This window comes from Triturus cristatus, chromosome 7 (genome assembly GCF_964204655.1).
Source record: "Triturus cristatus chromosome 7, aTriCri1.1, whole genome shotgun sequence".
NCBI lineage: Eukaryota > Metazoa > Chordata > Amphibia > Caudata > Salamandridae > Triturus > Triturus cristatus.
The window spans coordinates 1277325972-1277340603 of record NC_140590.1 but is presented as its reverse complement, the minus strand read 5'-3'; the positions used below and the strand labels follow the sequence as shown (position 1 = coordinate 1277340603).

General features: G+C 44.2%; 1 protein-coding gene across 2 annotated transcripts in view; it reads right to left on the bottom strand.

The window, feature by feature from the left end:
- The window catches only part of MVP (major vault protein), a 375877-nt gene that overhangs the window by 14496 nt on the left and 346749 nt on the right, over positions 1-14632 (bottom strand). For both annotated transcript variants that reach the window (XM_085618814.1, XM_085618813.1), the window contains exons 13-15: positions 13409-13620; positions 12095-12211; positions 5675-5801 (exon numbers count right to left, since the gene is read on the bottom strand). In XM_085618814.1, the coding sequence (XP_085474940.1) occupies positions 5675-5801; positions 12095-12211; positions 13409-13620 (456 nt within the window). The remainder of the gene's footprint in view (positions 1-5674; positions 5802-12094; positions 12212-13408; positions 13621-14632) is intronic.

Here is a 14632-nt window from a genome sequence, read left to right as displayed (position 1 = left end):
CATCTAAAATATGGAGGGCTCTCTCTGCTACTGAATTAGATTGAGGGAAAAAACTAGCAGCTCTATAGTTTAAGGTGGAAAGCGGAAACCACTTTGAGGAGGGACTTTGGATTGGTTCAGAGAATGAACCGGTCTCTGAATCAGAATGAAGGGTTCTTGAAGTGTGAGGGACTGCAACTCTTTGATGCGTCGGAAAGAGGGTTTGGCGATGAGGAAAGCAACCATGAACAAGCGGAACTGCAAAGGACAACAATAGAAGGAGCACAAATGGCGGACATAAGTGCCTGGTAAGAACTACGTTGAGGTTCCATACAGGGGCAAGTGGACACTGGAAAAGTTGATTCTCTAGAAGCCCTCAGTAACGGCTATGATTACTGGGATGCAAAGGAGGGAGGGGTGGTCTCTATTCTGCATGTATGCGGCCATGACAGCTAGATGTAGCCATACAGAAGTGTAGACTTTTGTAGATGGATAAGATAATAAATGATGTCCTAGTCACTAGAGATAAGAGAGTCCAGGTGATTAGCGATGCAACTCTGGGTGGTCCTATTCCACTTTGCTGCTTCAAAGGCCTGCGTGGTAGGCCTATGAGACTCGCCCAGCATGTCCCTGCATTCCTGCAGGAGATGCAGGTAGCCAAACTTTAGGACCTCAGGAGCCAGATCGCTCGATTGACCTGCCTGGGTTCCTAATCTGGCCTTGTTATATTGTGGGAAGGTCTGATCTGTTGTGGAGCTTCACATGGTGGTTGATGGAAAGCTCAAGGGTGTCAAGTACCAGGGGTGTCTGACTCATGTGAGGGGCATTAGGATAAGCTTTAGGGATATCTGCTGCATCTTCTGTACCACATATGGAAGCAGTATGAGAGGCAGAAAAGCATAGGCCAATATCCCTGACCATGTCACCCATAGTGCATTGCCCATGGACGGCAGGTGTGGAACCTGGATGCGAAGTTTGGGCATTTTGCATTTTCAGGAGCAGCAAACCTGTCTACCTGAGGGCACATAAATGTTGGAAATACTGTAGTAGGACTTGCATGTGAAGTTCCCACTCATTGATTTACTGATGCATTCTGCCGTGTCGGTTTGATAGATCTTTGTCCACTCCCGGAAGGTACTCTGCCAGAAGGTGTATGCAGTAGTGAATAGGGGAAATGCCAGGTCTCCTGCTCTAGTGCTGAAAGTAGGGGAAAGAGTGTGCCGCCCTGCATGATAGTCATGTTGACTGTCTTGATAAGGACTAGCTTGCTCCCTAATGATCTGATGGAAAGCCTTAAGTCAGGCGTATGGTCAGGACTTCAATATAGTTGAGGTGCATCCCCTGGTAATGGAGGTGAGCTGACACATCTATGTATTGTCATGTGGTTGAGATGTACCCCCAGATGGCAAGAGTGGTACCCATGGTAATGGTGGCTTGAGAAATAGTGTGTGTAAGGCCTGCCCTGCAACTGGTTGTTGCTGATCCATCACCATAGAGAGAGATGGGTGCTGGCCTTTACCAACTTTGGTCTTGCCGATGATGCTCCAAAAAGGAGGAATGGGGGGGGGAGGAGTGGAGCGTGGCGTTGGGTACAATTACGGTGGAAGAGGCATCATTTACTGAAGACGCACACAGTAGGCACTGCTGGAATGCCAACACCCTCTGCTAGAAGGGGTAGAGTTTGTCTGTGACTGCATTGAGTACAGATTCCAGGAAGGGCTCGACCTGCAGGGCTTACAGGTTAGACTTGGTGTTATTTATAGTAAATCCTAGGCCATGAAGCAGGGAGATCACACTCTTGATCAGCCAATTGTCGGGAAGTGGAAAATGTGGATACCTCTTATCGTACATGAGTGCTACCACAGTGAGGCACTTTGTGGTGACTCTTGTAGCATGGTAATCCCAAAGAGAAGCACTTTGAATTGGTAATGATGATCCCTTACCACAAAGAAGATGCAGCGCAGGTATATGAGATGGATGGGGATTAAAAGGTAGGCGGCCTTAAGGTCTAGTGCTGCCATGCACTTGCCTTGTCGAAACAGAAGGAGGACATCCTGCAGGGTTCTCATATTGAATTATTCTGACAGCATGTATTGATTGAGGCACCTGAAGTCCAAGATTGATGGCCTAAACAAGCCATCCTTTTTGGGGATGAGGAAGTAAAGTGAGTAGACACCCTTGCCACAGCGATGAGGGCTCAGTCTTCCTACAGTTCCATTGTGGATGAGCATCTGGTGCTCTACATCTAGAAGGTTGAAATGTTCTTTGCCAGGGGTATGTGTGCAGGGTAGAATGTTGGGAGGGGTTGAAAGAAGCTCTAGGCAGTAGCCATGGCAAACCACTGCAAGTACCCTCTGATCCAATATGATTTCCTCCCAGCGATGGAGGAAATCCTGCAATCTCCCCACAACAGTTGACATATGATTGTGTGTGGGGAATGGCACATCAGTGCTAAGAGAAGGAGGCCCCTTTCCTTTGCCGCAGTTGCCCTTCCCCCTCTGCCCTGTTGTCCCTGCATACACCCCTGGTGTACCACTGCCCTCCTGTCAGTGAAAACAATGCTGCTGTCTCTGGTATGTTTGGGTGGGATCAGGGAAAGTGGCCTTGGCCACTCCTCGAGGCTTCTGCCCTTTAAAAGGATTCTCTGGAAGCTGGAGTTGGAAGGGCACTCATTGATTTAACGAAGTCGGGTGTCTTCCTAATCTTCTCCATCATTTCATCAACCGGAGGCCAAAAAGGTATTCCCCATCAAAGGGCAGGTTGAAGAGATTCTGTTGAACCTCTGGCTTGAATCTCAAGATACGGAGCAAGGCATGGCATGGCATCTAAGAAGGATGCTGATGTTGACCCCTAGGAGGCTGTATCTGCAGCATCGAAGGTGACAAGTATGGTAGGGTTAGAGATGGTCTTGGCCTCAGACACAAGCTCCTCCTTCAGTTTTCTGAACACCTAAGGAAGATGCTTCACGAGCAACTGCATTTCCTCCCACTAACCTCTATTGTAGCAGGCTAGGACCTCCACAGAGTTGGCTAAGTGCCACTGAGTAATTTCCACTATCTTGCCGGGTGCATCCAGCTTCTTGTTCTCATCAGGCAGCTGGATGACGCTGTGACTAAAGCACAACCCTACTTGCAGGTGGTATACACAACTAGATCAGAGAGTGAGAGGGACGTGTATTTACCTGTTAATCTGTGACCTTCACCTTCCTCAATCTGTTCTGACCTCTAAGAAATTTCTGATCTCAAAAAGCCAAAACGTCAGAGAGACAAGTTGCTTCCCTAAAGATGTAGAAGTGAGCCTCACCTTAGCCAAATGGATTCAGCTAAACCACATGCCCCATTCTTGCGTTCATCCATAACTGGGTTATAAGAAGTTTTCTGAAGCCAACTTTTGACTTCTAAGGGAGGCGGGGAGAGAGATCCAGAGCTTGGGAACAGGATATGCATAGGAGCAGCCAGCACTTTTTGCTCTTTTAACCATGGACAGCGACGTGAGCCCTTGACTGCTTTATTGAAGAGAACTCTCTGGAACGTAGGAGGTATGTTCCAGATGACAAGAGGGCTTTCCCATGGATGGCCCGGTGTGAGATGCAGAGGGCCTTAAAAAGAATGCTCTTTTGAACTGGACACCAGTGAGGGCTACTAAGGCTGGTCTGGTTGATTGGGGTTAAGGTATTTTGTGAAGGACTCTGGCTGCTGCGTTCTGGACCACTTGAAGTCTAAAGTGAGTTACCATAATTTAGACTTAATTTTATAAGACCATGCACCACTATCCTCCTAGTGGATTGTGGTAACAGGATCTAAGAATGCCAAAACATGATCCCACAGGATTTCTTGCCTGTGTTTTAATCGTGAGCTTTTATATTCAGAATCCTAGACTTTTTACTACTTGGGAAAGCCTAGGTAATTCTCCACGTTGTTCTGGCCAAACCAGTTCCATCCATCTTGATCTAGTGTTTCCGATCACAAGTACCTCAGTTTTGTTGCCGTTAAGTTTCAGACTACTTGCAGACATCCAGTCTGTGACCTCCTGAAGGCATGAACAGAGTTGAGTGGAGGTTCGGCTGACATCGGGAGTAAGGGCCATGATGATTTGTGGGTCATCAGCATATGACACTAAGGCAAGTCCATGTGACAGTTCAATTTCTGCCAGGGGGTGTACGTACAGATTAAACAGATGAGCCCTGTGGAACTCAACATGTAGTGGATGGATTGTTGAAACGAATGAGCATTCGCACACCTGGAAGCTTCTTTGCCATCTTTTTCACCTGTTTGGTTAAATATTGGTGACCAGCTGGAATCAAGAGGACTAGAGAAAAAGCATTTGAGCATTTTTGTGACCAGGATAGGGAAATACTTACCTCAGAGGCCTAGGTTGACCGTATTTCCTGCAAATCTTTGAAATTCCTAGTGCAGCGCTGTGGTAAGTAGAGCTACCTGTAGCATTCTCTGAATTTGGTCTACTTATTGTTGCTGGTCGACATCTCGGTGTCCATTAGGTCATAGACTATGCAGGGACGGAGCTCGGATATTCAGCATATCTTCTGCTTGGATGCCAATATCCAAAGCTCTTTAACTTCGTGTGGCAATAATATTGTTGGCAAGAATTCCCACAACCTACCATTTGAGATTTGGCTCAAATAACCATAAATGACAACTGTATAGCTCTAATCTCAGGAACATTTCTGTGTAGATGCTTCTCATTTGCTATCGAAAAACTATTTGTTGTGCGGTTTCCAGACAGCAAGCACAGCATCCACAATTACAACCACTAGAAACTGGTACACTTTTTACTTAATTCTGGTAGATTCCCAGGTACTGGAGGGTTACTTAGATTCATGAAATAAGTATTGCATGTTACTTAGTCGCCATTTTGGCAATGACCCGGTGCATTACCTTTTCTGCTTTTTTAGGTCATTCATTTAAAATAAAAAATTTAATTTTAACAAAATGAGTATTACAATAAGTTTTACTCCTTTCACTATATATTGTTAATTATTCTATAGAGAGTTGAAAGTTTGTATTTTTATATAATACTGTTTTCCATTTTTCATTAGTTAGTGGAATTCTTTAATTAAGAAAAACTGCTATCTCTAGGTGTAATAAGAACTAGATAAGTGTCTTAACTGACACTTGTGTTAGATAGTGAATTTAACCACATGCAGGATTTTGATAACTGTCACAGTCAAAAGCTCGGAGTATCTTTATCTCTTTGTAAGAGTTACTCTGTGCTTCACTTTGCTCCACTCTTTGGGTCAGGACATGAGATGCCCCCCTCCTCACATTCAAATACTAAATTATCTCTTCAAATGCCTTGAAACCCAAGGCTTGACTAGACGCCATAGAGAAGAGAGCTGGTCACTTTTTCTTGCAAATTCGAAATGCCTAATGCTGGAGCAACTAGCAACTCCCGTGCAAGATCCTATTGTGGTTTACTGTTAGCCTCAACTGCAAACTCAATGATTTTCGTTCCCCAGTATGAAGTTCTTTGTGGCACACTGGATTTTGTTTTTTTACATAGATGGAATTAGACTCTGCAGAATCTTAAAATGTTCACATTCCTTCACATATGATATGCCCTTCATTATGCCTAGATTCCGAAATAATCCTCGACCCTTGCATGTGCCTTCACTCACCATCTTTACTGTCTTGCTTCTACTCTCACTCATTGCCTGTTACACTTTTCCCACACTTACCGTCTCTATGGCCATGGCTTCAGCCTTCAGCTTGGCTTGCAAAACTGCACCTTCACCCTCAATCTTTGCAGCCTCAGCCTTGGACTCAGCCTCAGCCTTTGCGGCTCCTGTGCTCTCCACCCGGGTGCTGTAATGAAGAAGTATGGATGAGAATAGGTACAGAACCATAACAAATGTGAGACTACAGCTTGTATATCATGAGAGACAGTGTTCTAAATGAGCAAGTACCACATACCTGTACTTATTTCATTTCAAAGGGAAAGTAATAGCAGTTCTCAATAGGGGTGCAATAGTTTTAGCACTTCTCAATAGCAAACAGGCACTATGGAAGAGTACCTACACTGTTATACTTCATGTCAGGGGAGATGGTGTTCTCTAGTCCAGTTCATGTGTAGCTGTTAGGATCCGAGGTTGAGGCCAAAAGCTATAGCAGTCTACTGTTACATTTACTAGGTGGGAGTGTTTGGCACTATAGGGTGATCATGAAAATGGCTAATTCTGCACTGAAATTTGTCTTCATGATCCGCCAACTTAATCAGTGCTGAATTTGCAAAATAAATAAGCGCAGGGGATCAAAGTTTTACTTAGGAGCTCAGAACTGGCACAGCTGAATGCAGGGGATGCCAGATACCAAGGTTGCCTAGTCTTCATCCCCCCTCATGTGTCTTTCTTCCAGCACCCTACACTCCCTGTCTCATTAGCTCACTCTTGCAGGATCTTTTTTATTTCTGAATTTTCCAATTGTCTCAGGTTTCTTCTGTATGCTAAGTCACAGCCTGTAAGTTGACTGTATGAAGAGGTAGTGATCTCAATTGTGAGCAGAGGCAGGTGTTGGGCTTTCACTGGATTACATGAGATCTGACTTAGATCTGATCTCTTGCTTGACAATTTCCCTATGTTCACGCATTAGCACTGATATACAAGGTTACTAGCTCATTCCTTCAAAACGTACTTCATAGTCCCATAGTTGTTCTGCAGGGCCGCTTCTGCTGTTTTCTGGATTCCCTGTCAACTAACTCCGTAATCAATACCGTTTTCCTTACTCTGTGCCAGCTGGGTTTTCCATACTTAGTATCCCAAGTCCCGCTGCTGTGAGAATTCTTTCCATGTCCGATTTTGCTTGGATTTTATTTTTAGTGTTTTTTGCAATATTGTTCAGATAATGCCCTGGCAGTTTCTACTGTGTTTTTATACAGCACATTCTAGCTGTCTAATACGGAGCTCTTTTTCCCTTTTCATAGCTTTGCTCTCTAATTAAAGGTGTATTCACCTGCGTTTTTCTGCAACTGTGTTTTGCACTGGTACTGCAAATCAGTCGCAGCACCTGTGACTGGCTGTCTAATAATCACATACTGCTCTGTAACCAGTTGGCATACACTCCCGTCTCAAATCAGTCCAGTGCATGGTCTTGGATTTTACTGGTATTTTGCTATCTTTATGAGCATTTGATTTGTGGCTACCTCCCTTTAAATGCCTTAGCTAGTGAGCTGAGCCCTTGTAAATCACATTACTCTCATCTTGGTGTTTGCATTGTCTTGGAACAAAACAAGTCAGATTTAGAAATATGTTGGGTGACTCTTTTGTGAGCTGTTGGTGGGTATTGTTACCAAATATTCAAGGGTTTATGTTGTTAACACTTGGTCTACTCTACTGTACTATTTTGGTGTGGCCATTAAGCTCCATTGTACAGTCCTTACTTAACATTTTAGGTCTCACCGAGGCAGCGCATGCGCTGTCTCTTCAAGACATGCTGTATCTACTCTGTGGGCTTCGAGCGTGCGCATCACTTTTCATTTGATCCTGTAATGCCCTTTCATGAATGCATGCTTTTCTTTGGTGAACTGGTATTTATTAGTCCTTCCTTTTGGTGTTTTGATCCCTTCCATGGAGCCTGCCCCCGTTACACGTAGTCTTACTCTTTTGGTTGTTTATATTATTTTGTGCGTACTATTTTTTTCATTTGCCTCTGTTCATGTTTTTGGTTTATAGTTATTTTTGCCTTTTAGACTATAACACGCTTATCTGGTTTTGTTTTGTCTCAGCTTGTGTTTTATCGCCTTGCCAACTAAGACACGCTTATCTGGTTTTTGTTTGCCTCGGCTCGTGTTTTGCTTTCTGACTGAAACATGCTTATTTGTTTTTGATTTTGTCTTGGTTCATGAGGGTTTAGGATTGTAGTTGGCACAGCTGACCATTTTGTTTCCCCTTATGTCTTCACCGTGGGGCATTAAAGGCTGTCGGAGTTAAAATTCCAGCAACCCCATATCCCGGTCAGCTGCGCATACGTCCCTTTCAGCCCCCGTAAGGCACCCTGCTCGGCACTGTGTCTTTCTGTCTCAGCACTATAGGAAAACCCATATCAGTCTTTGCTGCTCAGGTTTCAATTGAGCTTTTTCATGAAGGCTGACGGGCGCTTGGCTCAAGTTCTCTTAGTAATGGAGGTTTGTTGCTTCTGGCTGCGGACCAGGTTTGTATACACAAGGCTTCATACAAACACTCCAGAGATGCACCTTACCCGTATGTGTAAACCTCTCTGCCATCAGGTACTGAGAACTGTTCTAAAACAAAACACTCAGCCTCAACCTGAAGGTATCCATGCGCTTTACAATAAAGCACGGACACACTCATTTGGTAGACACAGAGAGATTACGTGATTTGCCCAGACTGATAGGAAGTTGGGCCACGCTTTATGTATGAACTCCCTGATTTTCCGTAATGGTTCTAAAAGGCTACTGGGCCAGCACTAGTTGCACGTTAAGCAGGAGTGGCCGTGCCACTGACACTGTCCCAGACTTTCCAGTCTTTCAGATGCAATAATGTGGTATCTCCTCCTTTTGCTAACTGGCTTTCCACAATGGTTATAGAAGGCTACTGGGCCAATGGCAGTCAGCTGCATGTGAAGCAGGACTTGACTTGCTATGGATACTGTACCTATCCTTCCAGCCTTTTATATGCAGTAAAATGGCATTCACCCCCGCCCCCTTTTGCTAAAGGACACCACATTTTTTGTATTTAAACATGTTGGGGAGTTGTTTTGTATACTGGATGATATAACTTTCCAACAACATGATCCAGCTTGATGTGCACTATAGCAAAACACGCTCAGCCGGAACCCAAAGGTTTCAGAGCGCTTTACATTACAGACAACACTTTTTTGGGGGAGTCATAGGGAGATTAAGTAATTTGCCCAGAATCATAAGATGTTGAGCCTCCTACTGATACTCCAATCCGGTTCACGAGCTTCAAGTTCGGCTGCTTTAGCCGCTATTACAGAGGATTTCTGTAATGGTTATGAAAGGCTATTGTGCCAGTGGCAGTTAGTAGCACATCAAGCAGGACTTGCAGTGCTACCAACATTGTCCCACGCCTTCCATTCTTCGAGACCTAACAAAGTGGAATCTTTTGTTATTACTAAAGGGTACTACATTTTTCATTTTCATACTTGGTTTAAGTTTATATTCATATTGGATGATGTATCTTTCCTACAGCAGGATTCCGTGAGATGTACGATAAAACAAAATGTGCTCAGCCTTAACACGAAAGTATCAGAGCACTTTACATTGAGCAAGGATACATTCATTTTTTAGGTACGGAGAGATTAATTGTTTTGTCTAGAATTAAAGGATATTTAGCCGCAAGCCAATACTCAAAGCCAGTTCACTAGCTTAAAGTTTGACCGCTTTAGCCGTTCCATGAAAGGCTTTGCGGATTGGTTAGGAAAGGCTGTTGGACCAGTGGCAGTTAGTAGCATATCAATCAAGCAGTACTTGCCTTGCTAATGACATTGTCCTACACCTTCCATCCTTTGAGGAGTAATATTGTGCCATTGTCTTTTATTACTAAAGGGCACTTGTGCATTCACTAAGCCTGTGTAGTCCTGAGTATCTCCACCTTTTCCTAAAGGGTTTTCCGCAATATTTATAAAAGTCTACTGGGCCAGTGGCAGTTATCTGCATGTGAAGCAGGACTTGCTGTGCTATTGACACTGTTACAGCCCTTCCAGCCTTTAATATGCAGTAACATGGCATCTCGCATATTTGCTGAAGGACTATAAAATTTTTCATATTTAAACATGGTGCGGGGTTATTTTGTACAACACTATCTCGTCAGATGTGCACTAAAACAAAACGCGCTCAGCCTCAACCTGAAGGTATTGGAGCACTTTACCTTAAACATGGACACATTCATTTGGGAGGCAGAGAGAGATTACGTTTTTTGCCCAGAATCGCTGTTCAGCCTCCCGCCAATATGCAAACCAAGTTCACCAGCTTCAATTTCAGCCCCTTTCGCAGTTACGCTACATCCTCTCTGCTTAGTAGCTTTTAAAACTAAATGTAATTGCTAAATGTTTGAAAGAGGCAGAGCAAACTGGCGATGGTTTCAAAATTTGTAAATTGTAATTAGTTTATTTTCATTTGGAGTCTAAATGCTTTTCATTTTGTGTCGTGTTTGTTACATTTACAGTAATATGGTACATTTTGTTTGAATTCCTGCCTCCCCCCACCCCTTCCCCGCCTTTAATACAGTGTCTGTTTATATATGGAAACTAGTAGACGTAGATTACATTTTATAAAACGCAGCCCTTTTGTAATTACATTTGGTATTGTGGAGTGCAGCAGGAGGTTTTAGTCAACCGGTGTGTATCCGCAAGCTTTTATAGTAATTTTTATCTCACTTTAATATGAATCGTTCACAGCTCTTTCACATGTTTTTTGGGGTCTCCAGAATGGAGATAGCCCTGCTGTGAGGAGGAGGAATGATCCCAGGCTGTGATTAGGTAGTAAGTAGGCTGCGTCAGGGTAGTAGGTTGGTTTGTCATGTGCACCAGTATATGGGATAGTTTCAATGGGAAACAGTGAAAAGGAAGACTGCAAACAAGATAGTCACTATTGTTAACTCCATACGTTTCCGTGCTAAACTTTTTTTATTTTAAGTTTGACAAGCATCTAAATTACTTGAAGCTAACTTTCTTTCCCCAGCAGCACGTGGCACCTATTGTCTAGTCTAAAAACAATACTGGCTTTCCGACTAAAACGCGCTCATCTGATGGCCTCTAGAGTTTATAAACACACACAGTATTTTTTGTTTATAAACTCGCATTTTATTTCATTTCCATCTCCTTGTGTTTTTTCGTTTAGTTTTTTGTTCAAAATGTGCTTAGCTGTTGGCATTTATACACTGAACCTTTACTTTCCCAACACACAGTTTACTTCGCTTACCTTGGCTTGTTTTTTTTATGTTGTCGTTATCTTTTTGTGGCAGTTAGTATAACAAGCAGGACTTGCCATGCTACTGACATCGCCCCACACATTCCATCCTTTGAGGCGTAATAATGTGGCATCTCTTATTACTAAAGGGCACTTGCGCATTCACTAAGCACGTGCAGTCACGTGGTATCTCCTCCTTTTTCTAAAGGGCTTTCCACAATCTTTATAAAAGTCAACTGGGCCAGTGGCGGCTACATACACGTGAAGCAGAAATTGGTGTGTTACTGATGCTGTCCCAGCCCTTCAAACCTTTAATACGCAGTAATATGACATTTTTGCTTTTGCTGAAAGGCATAAGGCAATGGCTATTCTTCCCTTCCACCTGCCCTCTCGTCCCGGTTTCTCCTACCACAGTCCCCCAGTCCCCCGTCCCTGTTTCTTCTCCCCCCTCGTCGGTTTCTCCCTCCTCGCCCCCGTATGCCACTGCCACCCGATTGCCAATTCCAGTATCTCGCCCATAGGAGAGACCTATTGGCTTTGCCAATGCTGGTTTAACCTTTGGTTGGATTCTTGTGATCTTAATATGTACTTTTTCCAAGTTTGGTCTGACCACAAATCCCATCACTTCTTTTCATGAGTGCACCATAAGCCCTTCCCGCAAAACACTGCCCTTAAAAGCCCTAATGGAAACCCAAAGTCCTCTATGACCTTTCACACAACTGCAAAATTCTATGTCTTACATCACAAGCAAAACCTTAAACGTTCCCCAACAACTTGCACCCCATATCATATGATCTTTACTACACCCTAAGAGGCGTCACTCACTCTGCTATTGTACTCAATAACCGCTGCCTCTTGTTCCATTTGACGATGGATAGAGGGAGGTGCAGATCTCTGAAGGCAGGCAGTACATATGTTGAAATATTTATTACAATGTAGATCAGTATAGAAGCTATATAATCAGACATGTAAGCCTGTGCACCATACTAGTTCCACCTGACACAATCCTGAGTAATCACAAGACATCTTTCACAGAACCATAACAAGACATGACATCAAAACACGGAAAGGACCAAGAAGGAACCACGTGATATCGCACACACGAACCCTGGCATGACATCAGGACAAGCAAACCAGGAAAACACAGACACAAAATGCAACCCCTCTCTTACCACAGCACTTCTCATCCCAGCCCTGGCAGTCTCTCACATACCTCAGTGCTTCGAGCTCCAGGAGTTCCGTTCTAGCTCTCTCAGCTTCGGCCTGGTCTGTGATCTTCTGGCGCTCCAGGCGCCCACGAGCCTCTTGCTCGAGTCGCTCAGCTTCATGCCTGTCAGAGGAGAAAAGTAAAGTCTAGTGGGAGTGGTCTAAGCCAGACACTTCTACAAGGGGTCAGTAAGAGATTGAGGGGGCATTGCTGGGTGTACTCCAACAGCTTTTTGAATTCCTCGCTCTATAGACCATGGGACTTTATCACACACCTAAAGGGGCAATAAATGTTTGGGAGTGGGACTCCTCCTTCGGACAACTGAGATCGCCATCAGGCAGTCCATTTCAGCCAATACATAACACACAACTTTGCCATATAGTGCCTATGTGGCAGAGAGCACCTGGGTTCTGGGTCCATGTCAGTTTCCACTCCTTCAACAGGGCATGATTCAGCAGCCCCACCACATAACTCCCGAGTCACTGTGTGAAGCTCCTGTGTGGAAACTCTCACATTACATTGATGCACCCATTGGCAGCCACCCCTCTCTGTGAGTCAGCAGAAGGTTGCATTGCAAACCGTGGCACCCATCTCGCATTTCCCACCCACTACTACAGTGTGGTGGCCTTGATGTCTAAGCTCTTCAGAATCAATTCCTGAAGATGCTGGAACCCACTCCCACTGCGCATCCCTAAGTACCTGATGTTTCCTCAAACTGTGCCTTTTTCACAACAGACTAGCTCCCAACCAGTTGTCTGCTGTACCTTGCAGTTACCCTCTCAGAGTTTCTGGTCATCTTTATGGCTAGATGCAAACAGTACTGCAGCGACATCCCACTGTATTGCCATTCGCTCACTACAGGTATCCAATGAATCCCTGTGAGGTCTATGTGTCCTTAATGCTCTTCTGTACACAGCAGAAGCCTCATTAGAAGTGTTATTCACCTCTACTAGTTGCGCAATCTATTGCCGCCCAATTATCATGCACAACTACTCAACCCTTATGTGCCGCATCAGAACTGATGTGTATCTGTGTGTGCGTACACACACACACACACACACACACACAAGCCCATGTGTCATATGTGTGTATGTGTATTTCTGTATACTCCTGATCCTCTCTGTACTTGGCTGTGGCTTTCAGGACGTTAGAGGTACTATAGATGGCCAGCTCCATACTGTTCTGTGGCTAGTTCCTTGTGTGCTGGTGCTTACTTCCTACCTGCACATCTCCCCAATACTCCAAGATGTCCCTCTATGCAGAGCTTCTCCAGTGACTATGTATCCCCTGTGTATCATTATGCCCTCTACCTTCCCCTACCTGGCGGTGGCCTCCTGTGAATTTGTAGTAATCTCAATAGCCAGCTGCACGCTCTTCTGCAGTGAATCCCGAGTACGCTGGTCCACGGGTTCCACGGACTGGATGTCCACACTTGTAATGTTCAGGTTGTTCTGGGGGAACTTGAAGATGTCGCGCACTTTCATGTTGTCATCAAAGCCAAAGACTGCTGAGCGGATGATGCGGCTTGAGTTCTGTGGACAGAAAGGTGGTGGAATCAAAGACTGCAACTGAGGAGGGCAGATTTAGCCTCAATTAGAAGTAGTGCTGTAATCCTCTGACAAGTAGCAGAAATTCAGAATCATCCTGTCTTAGCACTGGGGCACATCTCACAGCAAGGCCTACAAGGGGAAGAGGATAACACCGGAGCAGAAAAGATACACCCCTCACTGCCAAGAAGTTTAGACGAGCCTGGAATTGTTTCTGGCGTACGGCTTTCAATCATTTATGGTTAAAGTGGAGATATACAAGAAAATTATCCTACCGCTGCTGCTTTGATACATCTCAGCAATGTGGAAAGGGAGGGACTACCCTTAATGTCCACTACGAAGGGAGTGGGGGAAGACAGACAAGATTAAAATGGTTTACCTTCGAAGAGACTCTCGAAATGGGGGTAGGAAAGAGCAAAATCCTCCTTGTGTATTGTCCCACTTAGGGTGTCCCAGTGTGTAAAAACATTTGGAACAACAGATAAAGTTAAGCTATTGTTATGAAATAAAACTAAAAAACACTGAAGTTATGGTTAGTTCAGTAATCCATAACTTGTAAGAGAGCCGTGCAAACCATAAGTTGCACACCAAATGCAATGCTCATCACCTCACCCTAGATGTAACAGGGTCAATTACAAATGTCAACAATGATCATACAGGTCTGAAGTCAGAGTAGATATTACATTACCATTAACACTATCAATGAGATTAATATAGTATTGTTTATTGGTTTGACTGAATGTTATTAAATGATGCTGCGCTTTTAGGTGTGGTTACTTTTTAATATACATAATTAAGTACTATGTATTGCACCATCATTATAACTTGTTTTTTCCAATTCATGTCAGGGTTTTTTCTGTCATATTTCACATCCAACTGTTCCTTGGCACCAACTACCACTGCACACAGTCTGATCTGCGGCACAGAGAGGCTAGCCACAGGGCTGTGAGAAAGTGCCATCTTTCTTTCATGGTATGCCCCCACTTTTTGCTGAATT